The sequence below is a fragment of the Mytilus trossulus genome, chromosome 3, assembly GCF_036588685.1.
Source record: "Mytilus trossulus isolate FHL-02 chromosome 3, PNRI_Mtr1.1.1.hap1, whole genome shotgun sequence".
Taxonomy (NCBI): domain Eukaryota; kingdom Metazoa; phylum Mollusca; class Bivalvia; order Mytilida; family Mytilidae; genus Mytilus; species Mytilus trossulus.
In genome coordinates, this window is record NC_086375.1 from 44,734,147 (window position 1) to 44,755,790 (window position 21,644).

The 21,644-nt window shown below is 30.8% G+C and overlaps 2 protein-coding genes across 3 annotated transcripts; one reads left to right on the forward strand and one right to left on the reverse strand.

Moving 5' to 3' along the window:
- Positions 1–2,804: 2,804 nt before the first annotated feature.
- On the reverse strand, positions 2,805–7,126 carry LOC134711585 (WD repeat-containing protein 53-like). 2 transcript variants are annotated; one of them, XM_063572274.1, is made up of 3 exons: positions 7,007–7,126; positions 3,399–4,454; positions 2,805–3,363 (listed from the first exon to the last, which is right to left on the reverse strand). In XM_063572274.1, the coding sequence occupies exon 2, from the start codon at positions 4,451–4,453 to the stop codon at positions 3,419–3,421; it is 1,035 nt and encodes a 344-aa protein (XP_063428344.1). In that variant the 5' UTR covers position 4,454; positions 7,007–7,126; the 3' UTR covers positions 2,805–3,363; positions 3,399–3,418. The 2 variants fall into 2 exon arrangements, with proteins under 2 accessions (XP_063428344.1, XP_063428343.1); XM_063572273.1 differs by having other exon boundaries at positions 2,805–4,454.
- A 110-nt stretch (positions 7,127–7,236) lies between these two features.
- LOC134711587 (nuclear protein AMMECR1-like) lies at positions 7,237–19,905 on the forward strand. The gene is made up of 5 exons (XM_063572276.1): positions 7,237–7,491; positions 14,010–14,120; positions 14,878–14,992; positions 17,792–17,882; positions 18,544–19,905. The coding sequence occupies exons 1-5, from the start codon at positions 7,280–7,282 to the stop codon at positions 18,708–18,710; spliced, it is 696 nt and encodes a 231-aa protein (XP_063428346.1). The 5' UTR covers positions 7,237–7,279; the 3' UTR covers positions 18,711–19,905.
- The last annotated feature ends 1,739 nt before the right edge of the window (positions 19,906–21,644 follow it).

Genomic DNA, 21,644 nt, shown 5'->3' on the forward strand with positions numbered 1-21,644 from the left:
TATTTTATTATTAAGTTAGAGTAAAATGCTTTGGACTGTTATTAAATACAATTCACATGTCTTACCTTTAAACACAAACCAGTATGTTTATTCTTCAACTCAAAAGAAGGAGCAAAACAGATATCTGTCCCACAATTCTTTTCTTTTTTGCAGCTACTACTAAATATAGATGCCCAGTCATAAGTAAGGTAAAAGCTCCAGTATGTTATTTAACTACGGTAATGATTGCTTTCATTTCAGGATGGTGGTAATGGTAATTTTCTTCATTTCCCTTGTTTTAAAATAGCTAAAACAAAGATATGCATAATGGCTTGTTCTAAAGCCGAGACCATTTCACATATGTATATTGTGAAAGGATAAAAAACAAGAGGCTGTCACAACGACAGCAAACCGGATTTATTAGCATTTATTTGTGTCCTGGCAATACCACAAGAACCATTACTGATGATTTGTGAAAGTGAAAATTGTCAATATCAAATTTGACCTCTATTTTGTCATCAGTATCAACATATTAAAATTTGAAAACCTTAGATTGAATGGTTTGTGAGTAAATGCAACAACATGAATGGAAACACCATTTTACGATCTTTCAAGAACCATAACTCCTGAACGGTAAAAGTCAAAATCGTCATTATTGAAATTGACCTCTATTTTGTCATCAGTAACTACATATTAAAATTTGAAAAGCTTTGGTTGAATGGTTCATGAGAAAATGCATGGACACGACTGGAAACATCATTTTTCAATCTTTCAAGAACCATAACTCCTGAACGGTAAAAGTCAAAATTGTCATTATTGAACTTGACCTCCATTTTGTCACCAGTAACAACATATTAAAATTTGGGAAGCTTTGGTAGAACTGTTCATGCATAAATGCACGGACACGACTGGAAACGCCATTTTTCAATCTTTCAAGAACCATAACTCCTGAACGGTAAAAGTCAAAATCGTCATTATTGAACTTGACCTCCATTTTGTCACCAGTAACAACATATTTAAATTTGGGAAGCTTTGGTTGAACGGTTCTTGAGTTAATGCACGGACAACATTTGATTGCCGCCCGACCGACCGCCCGCCCGCCGAGCATCCCCAATTTAATAACCGACATTTTTGTCACAAAAATCCTGTTAAAAATCATGAGGATTAACCCGGTCAGGGTATTCAAATTCTTGGGAGATGAACCGTCTTCTTGAATATAAAAAATAGCAATTACAAAAGAAAAACTAAGAATAGGGGGTATCCTTCCAGGAGACAAAATCAATACCTGCAGAGCAAAAACGTGCATAAAGGAAAAGAACAGCACTTTAATTGCTGCTCTTCATTTCAGTCACAGCAAGGTCTTCAATACAAAACAAAAAAATCTCTGCAAGTTTAAGACAGCCCCTAGCACCTACATGGGAGAAATTCTCTGCCAAAATACTTATACTTATATGATGTAACATCTCCAAATTGGGGCAGAGTCAAAAAAAATATACTAGAATGTTGCACATATTTAAAACAAAATAGCTCCTATGCATAGGTGTAAATATCAAACTATGTAGAATATATTTGGTAATTTAGGTATCAGTTGAAAGAAGGACTGGTGATCTTCGAAGAAGATATTTTGACTGATAATTTTTAATTACACAAAAATTATATGAATAACGCCTGAAATTGAGGACACCTTGCCTGTTTCTCAGACATAAAGTACCAGGTTATGTGTAACCAAATTTCCAGTAATTAGTACAAATGTGCAAATAATTTTTTGGAGCTTAGTCAATGGAAAATTCAAACTTCCCTCAGAAAAAAATTTCATTAATATTTCTGTTCAAAATCTCCTCCAGTGATGAAATTGATGAATATACATGTAATTGTATGTACCAATACTCAATAATGACACACAACATTAAAATATCCTAAAAACTTGAATAGATTGGTATAAATTAACATGATATGACACCAAAACGTGAAGTTTCCAATGTGATAGATTCAGGTTCTTGTGGTCCTCTTGTTTATTCCACTGGTAGTGAATTCAATATGAGGGTTTATAACTTTAATACAACACTAGTCAAGCCATGCTCAGTCATTGTGTGGAATTGTTTGGGTGCTTTTTGTTTTTGTTTATTTCTGCACAATTTTGACTAGAAGGAAATTTAAAAGTTGATGGTAAATATTTGGTAGTTGTTTAATTTGTTGAAAGGTTTTGAGAATTCTTACAATTTAGAGCTTTACTGTTAGCAAAGCCACATATCTTCTGTTGAAGATCATATCTTTAAATGTTTGCTTTATGGTGTTTGTGGTTGCTGTCTCATTGAGATATTCATATACATGTACCTCAAATTTACCCTATTCACAGAAATGAAAGCTATATTGCCTGTGTCAAACCGGCAAATTTCTCCAAAAAACAAAGTAGAATATTGTACAATGTATTACAATAACAATAAATGTTAACTATATAAGAATTTAGAGCACAAAAAAAAGTTTATTCATAGAATAAGATTCAATTCATAGCACTCATAAAACAATAGCACATCATTTAATGATAAAAAAAAATCGAGTAGATGAAAATAATATTATATACTATATACTCAGTAAAATCTCCATAAATGAATCTTATACATACACAAAACATTTAATGAATGGCTATTATCTATTTTGAATTTATTGAACCATAAAACTAATTTTTTACTCTTCACATTGAAATAATCCGCGATGCGGATTATGTAAAATGTGAAGAGTCAAAAATTAGTTTTATGGTTCAATAAAATCAAAATAAATTATTGCCATTCATTATAAATAAATTTCTATCAAAAATAAGGCTCAAAGAACTTTTTATGTTATTTATATTAACAATAACAACGTATGTGTACATATGTTGGCGTATGAATACACAACATCAGAGTGGGGTGTCGCCATCAAAATTGACAACATTGAAAATAAAACTAATAATTTTAACAAATCAGAAGACAGTAAAAACACCAAATTTATTTATTCTAAAGTAATGTAAATGTACCTTTTGTTTTCAGAAAAACATGTAACAAAAAGGCTTTTTTTAAATTCCTCTATACAAGGATAAAACTAGAAGTCTTACTGGTAATATTGCTTGACGTGACATATATAAATGATATTTATGTATACTATTAATTCAAACATTATAATAATATTAAAATGTTTTTTTAATGCAAATAAATACTACAGAATCAGCTGGTTTGTAACGATTACAACTCGCATCTTTATTTGTGATTTTCCTCCATAATTTTTAAAGGTTTAATAAGACTTCACATTTTTACAAATGGTTAAGGATTTGCAATAATAATTTCATGCATCACTTTCTAAATAAACAATATGATCTCACAACAAATGTTTGTACTTGCATGGTACATGGTTTCAGGAAATAGACTATCAAATCATGTTTATATGTCTACTAAAATCAACACTATCAAAGTTCCAAATTCAAAATTGTAACATTTGGAGATTGATCAGCTATGGCAATTTTCTGAGAACCATCCAAAATAAATGGTTTCATCCAGTTAATTTTTCCAACATGTTGAATCTCAGATATTTTTGCTGCTTCAGACACAGATTCATTTCTAACGTCCTCCCCATTTGTATGTCCATTGGAAGTTGTGTCTCCATTTGTAGCCAACTCCGTTTCTACTTGGTCTGCCTTTTCTAAATCCCATATGCAAATGCTACAATCATTACCACCCGAAATTAACTTTTTATTTGACAGAAAGTGTACTTGAGATGTTCCTTGTGAATGAGCATGAAGACTATACAGTTCCCTTATATTTTTTCTTGAAATGTCAAAAACTGCTACATGTCCATTTTCTAAGGCTGCTGCTAAATAATGGCCATCTAATGATGCTGCAAGGTTATGAACAAGGGGAGGATTAAACATATAAGCATCACCTTCAGCATTGACGCTCTGCAATTCTTGCATGTTAAACTGATCAACACATTTGGGGCGAGAAAAATCCCAATGGATTAATTTAGAGTCTAAGCCACCAGTTATAATCTCCCATGGTTTACGTGGTCGGAAACAAGCAGTTGAACAAATGTTTGTATGCTTTGATCGCAGTGTCTTGAATACTTTTTTGTCATATAAATCAACTATTTTTATCTCCCCTGAATCATCACATGCTGCTAAATATTTTTCTTTCTCATCCAATACAATCTGATTAATCTCTTCCTGATTATATTCAAAACAGTCAACTAGCTCATCTAAGTTCTTAATGTCATAGACTTTAATTTTTTCATCAAAGGAAACATATAAAATATTTTCTTTCTCTTTAGAGAAACAAACAGAAGTACAACCAGTGTCAGTATTATCTATCTTTTTAAGAAGTGATCCATCTGATTTCCAAATACAAAGTTCACCATTTTCACTACCACTTGCAAGAAAGGATGCTGTCTTATCGACATCAACACAAAGAACAGATGCAGTATGACCTCCTGTTAATGTTGCTGTCATTCTGAAAATAGAAATAGATAGCAAAGATGTGAAGTTGATCACATTGCTTCTTGGACATTTAGTTTTCAAAACCTGAACAGCAAAATAAGTTTTTTTTTTTTTTTGGTTTACCAGATCTGACATGTCTGACAATTGTCATGTATATATATTTATATTTCATCATTAAAACTAGCGAAAATGTACAAACTATATTGTTAAAACAATCTTCATTTTTTTCAGGTATAAATTTATTCAATTGTTAATTTTCAATTTTTGGATAGAGTTATACTTTAAAAAAGCATTTTTTTTACAATAAACCTGAAACTTAAGAGAATATATGTTAAATTATTCTAAATGAAGAGTTGAACAAATTTATTCTTTCAAGATGATGTCAAATAAAATATAATAAATTGTGTAAAAGCATGACCAATATAAAAGTTATTACAAATATTCCATATTTCAGTTGAAACTTTTCAATTTAATATTGTGCCAGAAATCAATGTCCATTTGTTTACATGAAAACAATAAGATTTTTTTTCAATTATAGATATATTCTTAATCAAGGTCAAGTTAAATTTTCATGATTTTGGCTTTTGTCGTTGTTAAGTTATATCCCTTTCCCAAGAATTCAACTTTTGATGAATTGATTCATAACAATTATATCAGTACATATAAAGGAACTCATTTTCTAAAAGATTTTTAAAAGGCAATGTATTAATATTGATAAATGACATTTTGTGGATTTTGCATACCTGCCAACTGTCACTATTTGCAAGGGATTTCCTCCATTGAGGCTTCCAAATTGAAATTTTGAAAGAGCATTTTTTTGTCCACAATTAAAACAAAATAATTAATTTCACAATGACTTTAGGCTTTTAAAAGTACATGTATGAAGAAGCCAAAAAACAACATCAAAATGTATTTGCAGGTGCCCTTGAAGTTTTTTTAGGACTATGACAGTCATCTTGCACGCAAAACCCCCATGGGCATTTTGAAAAGTTGGCAGGTATGGATTTTGTTTCTTTTCTTTGGTAAATTTTTGAAGACTCTTGTTTGTTATTCAGTATAAACTACATGTAATTTCTGAATGCTATATAATAGTATAATTGTTTTTTAAGTAGTGAACTCCTTTATTTAGATTATAATCTATTTCTATTATGGGACATATTTCATTATCATGATAATCGCTATTTTAGGAATTTTTCCTTTCATCTTACTGACTGATCATTTCCTTTCTCAGCACAGTAGAATGAACTGAAAAATTATGGCTAGAAACTAAGGGTGCACATGCCCATTGTCAATGAACTTAACAACATCATTGGTTTAAAAATAGTGGTAAACAGATTATTGGTCATCTTAACTCAATTGCTTTTCTCACTTATGGCGTGCCGACTCCCGTGAGAAAATCAATCTTGTTGAGATAACCAAGGATAATCTTTAATATTATTTAAAGAGATCCAGGATATAGAAAAAGGGGAAGGGCCAACCAGGCAATGTTAGAAGTGGGACATGTAAAAAAAAAAAATGCTTTAACCTTATATATATAAATCATTAACCTGTTCCCATTTTTATTACCTTCAAGTGAACTCAGCAATCTTAATTTTAAAATGATGAATGGAAAAAAAAAACAATAGAGAAAAAACAGAAGCAATTTGTCTTCATGGTCTTGGTCACAAATTAAAGTTTCTGAAGACCAAAAATGGTGTGGATTTACATTTGCAAGTGTTGCCAGAGTATCTTCTTTCTTGGTATTAATTTTTCTAGATGTCATAATTATTTGGACTAGGTGCTATAAGTCTAGATTGCAATAGTGAATAGTCTGCCATTGCCAAGGTATAATTTTATCAATTTTGATTTTTTTAATAGTTTACTTTGTTCAAATAATTATGACGTCTTGGAAGGCTATTTTAAATTTTTGCTTTAACGCCTTCCTGCGACGATGTAAGGCTTCAAAGAAAAAAAATATAATAGCCTTTCAAGATGCTATAATTATTTGGAATATAGTTTCATATGCCATGGAACACCTCGAGCTCAAAGCTAGTCCAAATAATTATGACGTTTGGCAAGGCTATTTTAATTTTTTTCTGGGACGCCTTCCTACAGAAAAATAATAAAATAGCCTTGCCAGACGTCATAATTATTTGGACTAGCTCAAAGCCAGATAATAAAATAGGCTATCCTTCTTAATTTTTTAGTAAAAGCAAGGATTTGTATAGTTAACTATACCTGGGAACAGTATATCTAACGTTAATATATATGTTCCCGACTATACAAATCCTTGGTAAAAGCAAAACAACTATTAAATCAAATTGGCATATATGATTGACCTTCATGGCAATGGCATAATGTCTTTAGTGGCTCAGTGCCAAAATAAATGTTTAGTGCCAGTGGTCCCCCAAAACTGTCAGACCTATTCTTTATAAACCAGAGACATATGTCTCTGTAAACCTATAAACTTTAACATGTTCATTATGCAAAAGTTTCAAAGTCAATTAGTTATTGCTGAGGGTGTGTCATATATGTTTTGTATTGTATATGAATATGTGCTAATATAGAACAATATTTCTTGCATACTTTAATAATTTTGGTGCCTCATGTCATCCCATTCATCTGCTTTTCGAAGGTTTTCTACGCTTTACCTTACATTTTGAGAAAAAACAGAGTTAATCCGAATGAAAACTGGATCGCCTGCTTGTGTTTCGACTCACACCAAAGAGCCAAGTAAAATTAGTAAAAATAAAATTTAAACCAGTCAAATAAAAAAAAATTGGATCTTTTCTATATCTGATATGAAAAACCTACTCAAAGATTTGGTTCCGAAAGGTTTGTTTGAGTTTTTGGGATAATATGGCTGCCAGCTGTTGTGGAGTGAAGAAACAAAAGCTGAACAATTCAATGCCTGCAGTTTGCTGCAATGGATCAGCCATACATCCCAATCATTATAAAAATGGCTACACTGTGTCATGTGTAGATATGTGTAATTTTTGTTTTGACGTTCTTCATAGTCACCTGTATAATTATGATCCGCCCAAGACTCCGTCTTTCACCAATGAAGCATAGTGAGTACAGTGGAAACCATAACAAAGAAATTATCGATTTTTCTTAAAATAAGGAAATATAGAAAAGTAATGTTGAAAGATAAAAATGGGAATAATCTTGTTCTGAGAGAGAGAAAACGTGACATAATTGAAATTTGTTGTTTTCAATATTTTTGTTTTGATTTTTAACCAACAATACATTTATTATTATTGTTTAGTACATATTACATTCATATTTCTAATCACTAAATCAGCTGATCAGAAAATTATAAAGAGTGGAGGTTTGAAAAAGATATATATTAGAAAATGTATATGTATTGAAGTTATTCTGTATTCTGTAGGTGTCGCTGTTGACACTGGATTGTCTCCCTTGTAATTTTTGAAATCTCGCGTGTATATATAAATCACTCTGGTAAACAACTCACTTGTACTTTAAAATATATAATTTTAGGTGGCAACTGCGCTTAACATCATTTGACAAAATTTAAAAATATATACATTTATTAGTTAAGGGAAAAAATTTATTTAAAAATTAAAAAAAAAAAAAAAAAAAAAAAATTATTTCATTAATCAAAACGGCGCGACTCGCAAATAAAGTCACCCAACAAACGCATTAGTATTTCATTAGAGACGGATACACTGTCGTTTTTTTCCATTGACAATAAAAGTTCCAAATCAATATGCAACGATCCTGTGTTAAAGTATATCTCATGTATAAGTTTTTGTCTTGCCTCTTCATAGTTTTCACAAAATAATAAATAATGTTCCACAGTTTCTAATTGACCACAATCACACTTGGGGTCAATATTTTGATTGATTTTGTTTAGGTAATTTTTTAAATAATATCCGGATCTTAAATTTCTAATAATTTTTGCTGTTTTATGATCTGGATAATCAAATGTTGATTTATTGCTGACAGTCTGATGAAAATTGTAATAAAATCTTCCTGTATCACTGTTATCCCATCTGTATTGCCACTTTTTATTTACTAAAATTCTTGCTGCTGTTTTAATATCTTGTTTAGTTACTGTGATATGAGCTTCTTTTGGAATTTGATTTGCTTCTTTGGCTGCCTCTTTAGCTAGTTTATCAGCTATTTCATTTCCTCTAACATCTGCATGTCCTGGGGTCCAATCAAAATTAATTTTTATACCATGATGTTTTTGTATTGATTTAATAAGTGAGATAATTTCATGTGAAGTGGATCTGTGATTTACGATTTTCCAATTTAAAGTTAAAATTCCTATGGCTGACTGACTGTCCGAAAATATTTTTACTTCTTCTATAATTGTTTTATTTTCAATTCTGCTAACATAATCTAATACCAATTTTATTGCAACAAGCTCTGCCAAAAGAATTGAACCCCTTTTTGAAACGGGTTGTTTCAGTTCAATTTCTTTATTTTGGAAAATTACAATTGCACCTGCTCCACAAGGTCCTGGGTTGGATTGGCAAGAACCGTCTGTAAAAGCAACAACTGTTGATGGAGATACTGTGTTAAGTTTGTTTACTATTAAATTTTTTCCTGAGATTTCTTGTTCTTTTGTTCTATTTTTTGAGGAACCAAGAGTACGCCAATATTCTGGTGGAGATTTTGAAGCTTGTAAACCTTGAAATTGATATTCTGGCTCTATGTCATCAATACTAATATTTGTTTCTTCTCTCATGTTTTCTGCTTGTTGCAACATTAAGCCTAAAGGTGATATGAACTTGTCCACTGTTTCTTTGTTTTTCCATTCATCTATTTTGTTTCTGATAGGGATTTTGGTTGAATATGAATTTAGTCGTGCAATATCTCTAATAGCCATTTCTTCTCTTCTAAGATCTAATGGCAATACTCCTGCCATAACTTGTAATACTTCCAAACTGGCTGTTCCAGAAACTCCAAGACAAATAGATAAACCCTTTCTTTGGATGGTATTTAATTTTTTTAAGTGTTCTTCTTTTCCTGTTTGCCAAATACAGCTTGCGTAGAGAAAAATTGAACCTATAATACTGTTGTAGACTTGAATGAGAAATTTTGTTTTTATGTTACCAATTCCTTTTATTTCTCTTAAAATTCCTAGTGATTTTCCAGCTTTTTTTTCTATGATGTTGATATGTTCACTAAAGGTAAGTTTTTCATCCAATGTAACTCCTAATAATTTGGGATTAGGGTTGTATTTAACTGGTTGGTTTCCTAACACAAGGTGTACTGTTCCTGGATGCTTTTTATTTCTTGAAAAAATGCAGTATTCTGTTTTATTTGCATTAATATTTATTCTCCATTTTTTGCTCCAATTCATGATTGTGTTTAATTCGTCTTGAGTTTTTAATCTTATTTCCTCTAGATTGTTACCAGTATTCCAAAAGGTACTGTCATCGGCAAATTTGCATTTTCCAGCCTTTACTTTTTCAAAAAGGTCAATTACAAAGATATTAAAAAGTATTGGTGAAATAACTGACCCTTGTGGGAGACCAGTTTCAGTCCTACACCATTGTCCTTCATGTTTGTTTACTATGCATCTGGAGTACCTTTCATCTAGAAATGCCTGTATCCATTTCCAGGTTTTGCCTTTAATCCCATATTGGTGTAGTTTCACCAATAGACCCTCCCTCCAGACACTGTCATAAGCCTTTTCAAAATCAATGAGAACTGCTAACGTAAAATTATCTAAATTAAATCCATCCATTATAGACTGTGTTAAATTTAATAGTGCATTAGTTGTAGATCTAAAATGTCTGAAACCTTCCTGTTCAATATCTAAAATATTTTCAGATTCCACATAACATTCAACTCTGGTAGTGATTATTCGTTCCATGGTTTTTCCCAAAACACTTGTTAAACTAATTGGTCTGTATGAAGATGGATGATTATAATTAGATTTGCCTGCTTTTTTTAAAAATTTTACATTTGCCCTTTTCCATTGAATTGGTATTCTTCCTTCTGTTAATGATTTGTTGAAGATGTATAATAAGGTTGATATGAGTGAATCTCCTGCATTAATAATTAGTTCTGTAAAAATATTGTCTGGTCCTGGTGCAGAGTTTTTCTTTAATTTGGCAATGGATCCCTCTAATTCATCTCGACTAATTTCTTCATTCATATACCCTTCTTCTTCAGCTTCTTCAGATAGAGTGATGTTGTTATATTTTTCCATTATTTCAGTGTAAAAATCATTATCAAAATTATTAGCATTTAAATGATTGCCTTTAAAAAAGGTGTCTTCCAAAATTCTTTCTTTGTCTTTTTCTTCAAAGAGTATATTTCCATTTGAATCTAAAAAAGGTAGAACCAAATTATTTTCATTCTTTCTAGTTAATTTTTTAAAATTAGACCATTTTTCCTTGAGGTTTTTACTTCCATTTAATTGAGTACACAATAAAGCTGACCATTCATCTACTGCCTCATCTTTTGCATCTGTAAACGAAGATTCTGCTTCCATTAGTTTGGTTAAGTTTGTTGGTGTGTTTTTTAATTTAAAATTTCTCTGGCATCTATTGAGCTGGTGTTTCTTTTCCTCTACTGTTTTATTCCACCAACATGGTTTATGGTGTCTTCTGATATTTCTTGTTGTTTTAGGGACTATGTTTTCCATGCACAGCATCATTTTGTCTTCAAAAATTTGGTAAATTTCTTCCATTGATTGATTGTTAAAAAATTCTAAATTCTGAAATGATTCTTCAGTGGCAGTTTTCCATACATCTAGGTCTGCCTTATTGATATTAAATTTTGGGGTTTCATTTTCTGAAGGAACTTGAGTACTAGTATTTGTACAAGAATTTAATTTAGTAAAGATTGCAATATGATCCGACTGTATATTTTCCTGACTGAGTGTTGTACATTCAATGACTTCATTATACAAGTTTTGCGTAATGAGGGACAAATCAATGATACTGTCACTGTTCCTTCTTGAAGCTTGGCAATCATTTACACATATTAATTTAGATTTATTCATACATTCCTCCAATAATTTTCCGTGAATATTTTCGGTTTTATTATTCCACTGAAAACTTTTGGCATTCAGGTCTCCAACTATGTAAAAGAAAATATCCTTTGTTTACAAACTGGTGACTCATAATTTATGTCCTTTGACTCTATTTACCTGCAGTAATCAGGTCATAACCTTTTCACCTATGGGTCAGTTAAATCTTGTATTTGCATAATCATGTCTTAGCTATATATACAAAACATTTTAAATTTTAAATTTTTCCTATTTTTTAAAAATTGTACATTTTTCCAATCTATGTCTTGTTGTAAGTTTCCTCCTGTGACATAATCTTCAATTTGTTGAAGGCGGTCACTATATGGTAGAATAGAATAGAATATAGACATTCAACTGCCATCTATTTAAAATAAATCTGGTCATGTTCTAAACTGACCAACACTCTTCGCTAAAATACATGTACATGTAGTACAGTATGATGCATATAATTTCTGAATATATTTTGATATTGATTTTTCTTATGTTAAGAAGTTCAATATTTAATATGCATGAATTAAGATGGAACTTTAACTGCCTGTAAATTGTACATGTAATGTATGTGTCTTAATTAAAGATACATGCAACGGAATCTTTGTGAAAACTTATTTCAGTGAGAGACAATCTAAACATTGAAAAGTATATTATCAGAACTATGTACTTGATTTTCTCTGCTATGCCGAGACATACAGGAAGTCATAATTAGTATTACCTAGGAGACTAAGGTTTATTGTACATGTAGATTGTTACTTTGTACAACCCGATATGATTACCAGCTATAAAATTGAGTTAAATGTATAATGAACGTTCTCTACTGAGTTTAGTAAAAGATTTGTAGTCAAAATAGCTTTTGGCTCTGCTTGTACGTGTAGAAGTTCTCCACCCCTTTCCAACTATGAGTAAGTTGAATATATATACCTTTTTAGCTCACCTGGCCCAAAGGGCCAAGTGAGCTTTTCTCATCACTTGGCGTCCGTTGTCTGTCTTTGTCCGTAAACTTTTACAAAAATCTTCTCCTCTGAAACGACTGGGCCAAATTTAACCAAACTTAGCCACAATCATTATTGGGGTATCTAGTTTAAAAATTGTGTCCAGTGACCCGGCATACCAACCAAGATGGCCACGGCTAAAAATAGAACATAGGGGTAAAATGCAGTTTTTGGCTTATAACTCAAAAACCAAAGCATTTAGAGCAAATCTGACATTGGTAAAAGTGTTAATCAGGTGAAGATCTATCTGCCCTGAATTTTTCAGAAGAATCAGACAACCCTTTGTTAGGTTGCTACCCCTAAATTGGTAATTTTAAGGAAATTTTGCTGTTTTTGGTTATTATCTTGAATATTACTATAGATAGAGATAAATTGTAAACAACAATAATGTACAGCAAAGTAAGACCTAAAAATAAGTCAATATGACCAAAATGGTCAATTGACCCCCTAGGGTGTTATTGCCCTTTTTAGTCAATATTTAACAATTTTCATAAAATTTGTAAATTTTCACTAACATTTTCCACTGATACTATTGGGCCAAGTTCATTATAGATAGAGATAATTGTAAGCAGCAAGAATGTTTAGAAAAGTAAGATCTATAAACACATCCCCATCATCAAAACACAATTTTGTCATAAATCCATCTGTGTCCTTTGTTTAATATTTACATAGACCAAGGTGAGCGACACAGGCTCTTTGGAGCCTCTAGTTTTTTTATTCATCTGTGTGTCCCCATGACCATCAGTTACATTTTTTGTACTTATGTATACTCTAGTCTGTGTATTGACAACTGATTTTTATTCTCCGAACACAACACTGATTCTGATGTCTCTCATTGTTACATTGCAATTCACAGATTAATCTGAAAAAAATCCAAGTAAAAACTCCCAACTGATATATTTTATGGCTTGTTGATTCTTGAATGATTGAATGTAATGTCAGCCATGTAGTTGAGAGGAAAAATAAAGAACTGAAGAAGGCCATTGGCCGTCTTGAAAAATTGGTTTATTTAAACAATTATATAAAGTATGTTCCCTATTGGAATTTTGAAAACAAGGATTGTTGATTTCAGGCAAAAGTAATATAAATGTATTTATAAATCAACAATGCCTGATTGTGTGCATATATGGTATGCCAGGACATGTGTAATCACAGTTCAACCTAAAAAAAGGTTTGCTATATTTATGCAAATTCTTGTTTTAACATGTTCAATGATGAAAGTTTCTTTCAGATTTGCTACACAGTATTTTGGCATGACACCAAGATTTAACACTGTTTTTGGAGTATGAGAATCAGCACTCCCTGTCTCTGTGTACATATCTACTGTACATTTTCAATCTTACAAAATTCTGATGCCCATAATTTTTTTTTCTTATCATTTACAAACAGCAGCTCCTTGATACATGTATTTGGTGACAAGCTTTGTGCATGTTGTGGCTAACAGACTTGATTTTGTATATAAGAAGCTAATCAAAAACAGTTGAATAAAAATATGGATTAATGATTTTATTTTAAATGCATGTAAAATATTTCATTAAAATTTTAACTTGTGACATCTTATGTAAGAAGTTTTTGTTTTACATTTTAGTCCACTCTTTGTAACTTGGAAAATAGGCAGCAGTCGTCGTCTTCGTGGTTGTATTGGAACATTCACAGCTACTAACCTACATGGTGGTCTCAGGGAATATGCAGTAACAAGGTACTGTTCAACATTTGACAATGAATTGACTTGAAGTAGCTCACAAAAATAAATCATAACATGGATGTGATTATCATCATACATGTTAATTATAAGTTGCTTTGATTGTAAAAATTGTTATCTATAGGCTTTCTTCCTATTTTAACATGAAAAAGTAATGACTCTACATCAACAGATTAGATCATTGGGCTACATTTGAACGTATGAATAGAAGACCATTAGATTTAATATTTAATCTGAATCTAATGATCATCACAGAATATTTAAAAGAGTACGGCAAAAAGAATCATTGGTACCCCCAAAATGGATTTAGAGAATACAAAAATACAGCACAATTTTATAATATAAATATTTTTAACCCTTAGGTTGAAGGATAATACTTTATACCACCCATTAATTGAACTTCTTTATTTTTGTAACCAATATTCCAGTTCTTTATATTCATATCAAATTGTGTTAATATTTTAAGTTGGAGCTTTAATATCGTAAGTGAACAAAAAAATAAATCACAACTGCAAAATGAAAGAGAGAAAAAAAATTGTAAAATGCACCTTTATTTTTGAATGAACGATAGCGCGCAAGCTCTCTGGAATCAATAGCAACACTAGAATAAGGTCAAGAGGTAAAATAAAACCAGGAATTTTACACTTTACTAGTTCAAATGCTGTTCTACAATATTTCAGGTGAATAATTTGTTGAATCTTTTATGCTTTTTCTTATTGTATTTTACAATATTGTCTGACATTTACCATTCCAGTGCAATGAAAGACAGTCGATTCAGTCCCATTACTAAAGAAGAGTTCAACAAATTGCACTGTTCTGTATCAATACTCACAAACTTTGAGGAAGCCAGGGACTATTTAGACTGGGAGGTAAATATTTAATATAGCATGAATACAATGTACAGCAGAATTGAGATTTAACACTGTGGGATTTATTTTCAAGTGGAATAGGATGGAAACTAGTTACAACAGATATTGCCACTTTATTTTGTTTAGTATGCAAGTTAAATAAAATTACATTATAAATCGATAACCAAAAGGAGTAAGTTCGGTAAGGGCCATATTTGGCCCCAATTATAAAGTTCATAGTTACAAGACAATAAATGTTTTAAGTTGCCTTAAAGACATGTTAGAAAGTTAAACAGAACTGTTTTTGTCAAAGTTTAATTCTAACACGTTGATTTTTACATCCAGAAAAGGTCAAAATAAGGGATTTTGGTGAAATTTGACAAAATCAGCTAGATTTCAACCAAATGAAGGACCAGGAAACATAGAGTGCAGGCGTTGACAAGCTTAAGATTCCAATAAGACATGTGAAATGTCTTCATAAACATTATTTTAAAAGATCTTTGTTGTCGACGTATGCGCTCTATGTTTCCTGTCCAATAATCTATGGAAATTTACCCATTTTCATTGATTTTTTCGTGAAAAATTAATATCAGTACAACTTGTGACGTCATAATGAAACGCAGAAACATAAAATTTTCAACAAAATGGTTTATATCCTAGCTAGTCAATGTATTAGCTGTAATTTATCGTGATATTGGTCGATAAATCTGAATTTGATATTTACGCTAAAAAAGGGGGCCATTTTAGGACCTTATCGAACATACTCCTTTGGCATGCTTTGCTGGAGGAAAAACCATCAGGGAAAACATATCTTGCTTGTGCAAAACTATTTCCTTGCTTTCATGATGTCTCATTTGTTATACGAGACAAATTGCTAGAAATCACATATGCAATTTGCATGAATAAAACTGAAAATAATTATATCTAAGATAACATGAATGCAAATGATGGCAAATAAACACACGCACCTTCTTTGCAGTATGCATGCTTAATTTGTGATCGATCAAGCATCATTATAACCAAGAGCTTGTGGTGTAGACATTGTCTGATAACCTTTAACTGTCATATTTGATCCATAGCTCATATTCATGTATTCATTGATTAAATGAAAATGCCATCATAAATAAACATATCAATTGAAAAATACATGAACAATTTCATACAGATTTAAAATTACTAATTATAGAATGTTTGTTTCATCAGTTTTTTCTGTGAGCTTCTTTTTAAATATTATATTTTTTGCTCACTTTGCCTTACATCACTTAAATAAAAATGACTACAAGGACAGTGCTATAAATAGTTATCAAAGGAACCAGGCATATACTTTGATACGCCTCTATTTCAAACATGCACCCAACATCAATAAACTACTTATTCTGACATTTTTGGATTTAAATTATCTACAAGGAAAAAGAGAAGATTGTGCTTTACATATATTATATATGGTGAAGTTTAAAGCATCAAGGGCCCAGAGTTCATGGGGCGTTATGTAAATGTATATATACTCAGTAAATGGAATACAAGTTTTCTGCTCAAATGACAAAATCCATAATTTTGATTGGTTGATTTCTGATTATGATGATAAGGCTTGAAAGATTTATAACCAAAAGGTCTGGACAGGGGTGTGGTCAAGATTGACTTATATAGGTGAGTCTTGAAACATTCAAGACTCCCAACACTGGTGGCATTTGGTAATGCGTTCAGTTAAACAATTTATTTAGATCACTTGGGCAATTGTTATTATAAAATTGTATAATTAATAAATTTATAATTTTATGATGAGAGAATGGTAAGATTAAGAAAGAAGATGAGGTCTTGCCTTGAATTGAGAAATATTAAGAACTAGGCAAACAACCAAACAAGTCTGTTTTGAAAATATGAAAGACCTACGCTATGGACTTTTAGGGGGAAAGGAAATAGTTAATGGTAAGCGAAGGTAATTAGAGAACCACCGCATACTATAGACATCAGCACGGTTAACTGAAGTACGGTATAAAAATACTGTAAAGTTGACTGCAATAGTCCAATCTGAGAAAGAGTTGGACATATGTCACTGTGTGTGTGCTGTTATTAAACATTGGAACTATTGTTCCAATTCTTTCCAAAGTCATGATCAGCCTGAAGATTGTAGCAATCATGTTAGCCACTGAAATTATATACACATTGAAATATTGTTCCTTGACACTTCTAGTATATATCAGTTAGAGAAATACGGTGGAGTTGTAATTGGAATCCTGTGCTCTCTAATGCGAATCTTAATTGTCCAATTGTCTAACTTTTGTCTTACATAATCAAACACTTCATTAAACAACTTACCAGAAATACACAATTCTTAACCTCAATATTATGATAGATGTTTACCTTTGTCTTTTATTCTAGTCACTGCATAAAACTGTTTTGATTCTTTCCTGTCCAACTGGATTGGGGATGTAAAGACACTTAAATGCCTTATATAGGTTAGTGCTAAGCTCTGTGAATGGTCTGTTGGTGGCATTATGCAAGGCAAAATGTCTTCCCCTATCCAACATGCTGACAGACAAAATATTTCTACTTGCTTTGTAGAACTACCAATTTGATTTATTATCAATGTTTTCTTGTGTATAATATGCAGGAATTTTTTCCACAGGACGTATTAAATCTAAAAAAATAAATCTATCTTATTTTTTTCAGCGTTATGATCTTGTGATCATCTGATTAAGCAGAGTGTCAGTACTTTGATTCAAAGACTTTATGCATGAGATAAATCAGCCTTTTTTTTTTTTTTTAAATGTTTGTCAATTTAATTTTTTTGTTAAATATTAATGTTTGTTGATATTTTAGGTTGGTAAGCATGGGATCAGAATAGAATTTTTGAATGAAAAGGGTCACAAGAAAACTGCCACATATTTACCAGAGGTAGCTATAGAACAAGGTAAATAATGATTATATTTATAAACAGATCCAAGAACAAAATTAATTTCTATAGATCAGGTTATTTTTGTGGGTGTAAAATTTCACAATTTTCATTGAAATACGGTAAACAAATTATTTTTGGCTGATTCCAAACTTATATCGATACCTTTGCATGTGCACTTTTAAATTGGCAAAATTTATTTTCCTGATTTTGTTCTATCCGTGAAAATAAGCGAAAATTTTTCTCCCTATGAAAATAGCCTGCTTTACGGTAGGTTGTAAGTTATCCTCCTTCTACATGTATGTTTGATACTTTCATACCAGGCTTCCTATATCTATATACATTATACATATCCATGGAATGAAAATCTAGTATTTGTTGATGAGTTGAGAAATAAAGACAAAGGAAATGAAATAAGAAATAAAGACAGTTTAAAAAAAAAAAACGTGTAGATTCTTTTTAAAAGTGTTATCTACTCCTATTATTCTATAAACTACCTCTGAGCCAAATGTAGAAAATGCATGAAAATTTCTATTTGATACTATTTTGTAGAATTAAAAAAAGTGATTAAATTAAGTGTTCACAATCAAAAAGTATATGCTCTGATGTACAATTGAACCTTATTCATTGTTATAAGTCTTTTCTAGCTAAAACTTAAACAAATCTGTTGACTTTCCAGGCTGGGATGCTGTACAGACAATAGACTCACTTCTTCGCAAAGGAGGTTTGAGGGGACCAATTAACAATGAAGTCCGTAGAAATATAAAATTGACTCGTTATCGAAGCGAGAAAATAACTATAAGTTATAACGACTATTTAGGTCACAGACAAAATGGACATGCATGATGATAGCTTTGTACAGCAGGGATCCAGTAGCTCAACTCATTCTCACAAGGACCACTGAAGAAACCATTTTACAGGGAACCAGATCTTGTATGCATGATTTCAAATCTAATTATGACTTTCTCATCAGTTAATAAATATGTTACATGATGTTGGTTCATCTGAAAAACAAAACCATTAACATCCATTAATTTATTGAAAAGTTTGTCAAGAAAGCTTTAGTTTTATGTGTAGATTAATCCTTCAAAATATTATACACCCATCTACATGTATACACCCATCATATTTACGATCAGTAATACACCTTTTAGCAAAATGTAAAATATTTTAAAAATTACCAATAACATTTGAGATCTGTTCTCTAATCTCAAATAGTTTTTAGTCAAATTTGAAACCAACCTTTTAGGAAATACAAAAAATGTATATAGCTTGTACAATTTTTACTTAACAAATATTTTGTTTTTTTAATGATAAAAATAAGAACTAAGAAATTTTGTAAGGATTTTTCCACAGAAACTCTTGATAAACTTATTGATTTAAAAATTGATTATGTTTTTTTATCCCATAAACACACATAGGCTTTGTCACTGCAAGAACAATTAACCTGTATGTATGTATGATTTCATTTTTTACCATGTCTTGAATGTAACTTAAAAGATACTTATCAATCAAAATACAAACCTATAAACACAATCAGCTGCATATCAGGGTATAGTGTTTGGTAACACCTTTCATGTTTGCATGATCATGGAATATTCAAATCTTGTAGGTAAATATGTTAAACAGTTTCATACGCCATTACTGTATCATTCGTAAGATCTCATTCTTGTCTTTGAAAGTAGAATCAGACATTTTGTGAGCATTACGTCTGCTTTCAATTAGACAAAGAACATAACTTTAGCAGTGTATCTCTAAGTCATCATCTTTAAGAGGCCTTTTTAAACTGTGTACTGTTTTAACTTAGTTATCATGCAAAGAATCTCATTTGCTCTACATATATGTATATGCTCTTGTTGTATCAACCATTTCTAAAAATGTATTTGTTTAGCATCAAATTTTGTTAAGAGGAGAATGAAATTGACGTGTACTTTTTTTTTACTTTATTGTTAAAAGTTGGATCCTTTAGAAAATATTGTATGACTAACAGAATGTAGAAAGTCATGTGCTGACCCAAAAAGACAACTTTTATTCCTAACTGGGATGATAAAATATATAGTAGGCTTGAAAATCATATTACTGGAACTGAACAGCATTGGTATGCAATTGTTAATTTTGTTATATTTTTATCGAAATGAAACATTTTTCCATAATGAAGATCTAATGACAGAATTGTGTTTTGTTTGCAAAACAAAACCAGCATTATAGCAGAAAAAGTTATTGCATTAAGGCATAGTAATTGTTTTTTTCAAATAGTCTGTCTACACATGAAATCATTTTATACAAATCTAATTTGTTAATCAGAAAAGTAATCATTTGATCAACACTTTTTTCAAATCTTGACTGAAAAAATACTTGAAAATTCAAATTTCTGTCAGATAAAATTTATGAAATCAAAAGAGCAAAATCTGGTCTTATAACTTAATTAATATCTCAAATTTAATTCAACCAATAAAATTGTTTATTTTTGACCAACTTTTTGCATTTACACATGCAGTCTCAGGGATCACTTATTTACATGTTTAACATTTATTGTGTATAGACTTTACCACAAAAACCTGCAAGCAATAATATTTTCAAACCACCAACCTGAAGTATAATATGTCCAGTTAATCTTATTTTCCTGGCTCATTTATACTTCCAAAGTGACAACCAACATGGCTCTTCTTGGCAGTCAGTTGGAAGTGAAAAGTAATAAATCTTTAATACTTAGGGTTTATTTTGTATGATTCTATGCACTCTTTGGCAAAATTTTATTTTTATATTTTTCATTCAAAAAATTTCAAATGCCATGACGATTTTCCATTCATGGCCTTGTAGGTCAATGAGGGGCAACACACATTTCAAGCAAGAAGTAAGACTATTTGGCAGACATACAAGAGATATGTTGTGTGGCATTCATGTAGTTGTCCGAGTAAAAGTATGAATGAGCTCTATAAATAAACGAAAAAAAAAGAAAAAAAAATAGAAAATAAGTTTACCTTCAATAATGGGTTAGAAATTTATATTTAGTCAAACAAAAATATATTTAACTTTTAAAAGGATAGAAATGTGTTAGTTTTGTTTCCTTTAATGTAGTTTTTATGGACTAATTGCTATAAAAGTCCTTTTGCATTTTTTTTTATCTTAGTTAGATTTATTGCCTTGTTGTTTGAAATTGTGATGTTTGTAACTTCCATGAGTTATCATTGTTATTAGAGCTAAAGGTCCTTGGCTGTACAAAAATATTAGGATATTTCAATATATTTGTCATTTATATATTCAAAATATTGTTAAACATTAGTATATATCTAGAGTTGGTTAAATGTTTGAATTTTATACTTAATTCATATTTTATGTGTGCATGTTTTAGTGTGTTTCAATTTTATGTGTTGTTGGTACATTCTGTCTGTTAAGTGTGTTCCAAGATGGAAGGATTTTATGCCGACTTATTTTGATTCTTTTTATTTTACAAATGCTTCTTCTCAGGATTGCAGATTAATAAATTATTGCCATGCTGTACTGCTGAATTTAAGGATAATGGTTCAATGACAGTAGATTGATTAAAAAATAGTTATTAAAAAAAACTTAACTGAACACCTTAATAATTACGTGCATTAGCAATCCTGTTTTAGTTAGGGAGATTTCATTCAGAAATATTGTGGTTTACAATTTTATTTTTGAAAATAAGTTGAAAGTCCAGTTCTGTCATTTGCTTTCCTTTCAGGTGAGAATAGAGAAAAATACATACCGGTACTTTGATTATAATTTTATTTAAGGTATACTTTTGGATATCTTAAT

Bases quoted from the DNA above. Each gene is read 5' to 3' on its own strand.
- LOC134711585 (XM_063572274.1), bottom strand. From the start codon at position 4,453: ATGACAGCAACATTAACAGGAGGTCATACTGCATCTGTTCTTTGTGTT.
- LOC134711587 (XM_063572276.1), top strand. From the start codon at position 7,280: ATGGCTGCCAGCTGTTGTGGAGTGAAGAAACAAAAGCTGAACAATTCA. The intron at 7,492-14,009 runs GTGAGTACAGTG...TTTACATTTTAG, and splicing joins TCTTTCACCAATGAAGCATA to TCCACTCTTTGTAACTTGGA. The intron at 17,883-18,543 runs GTAAATAATGAT...TTGACTTTCCAG, and splicing joins AGAGGTAGCTATAGAACAAG to GCTGGGATGCTGTACAGACA.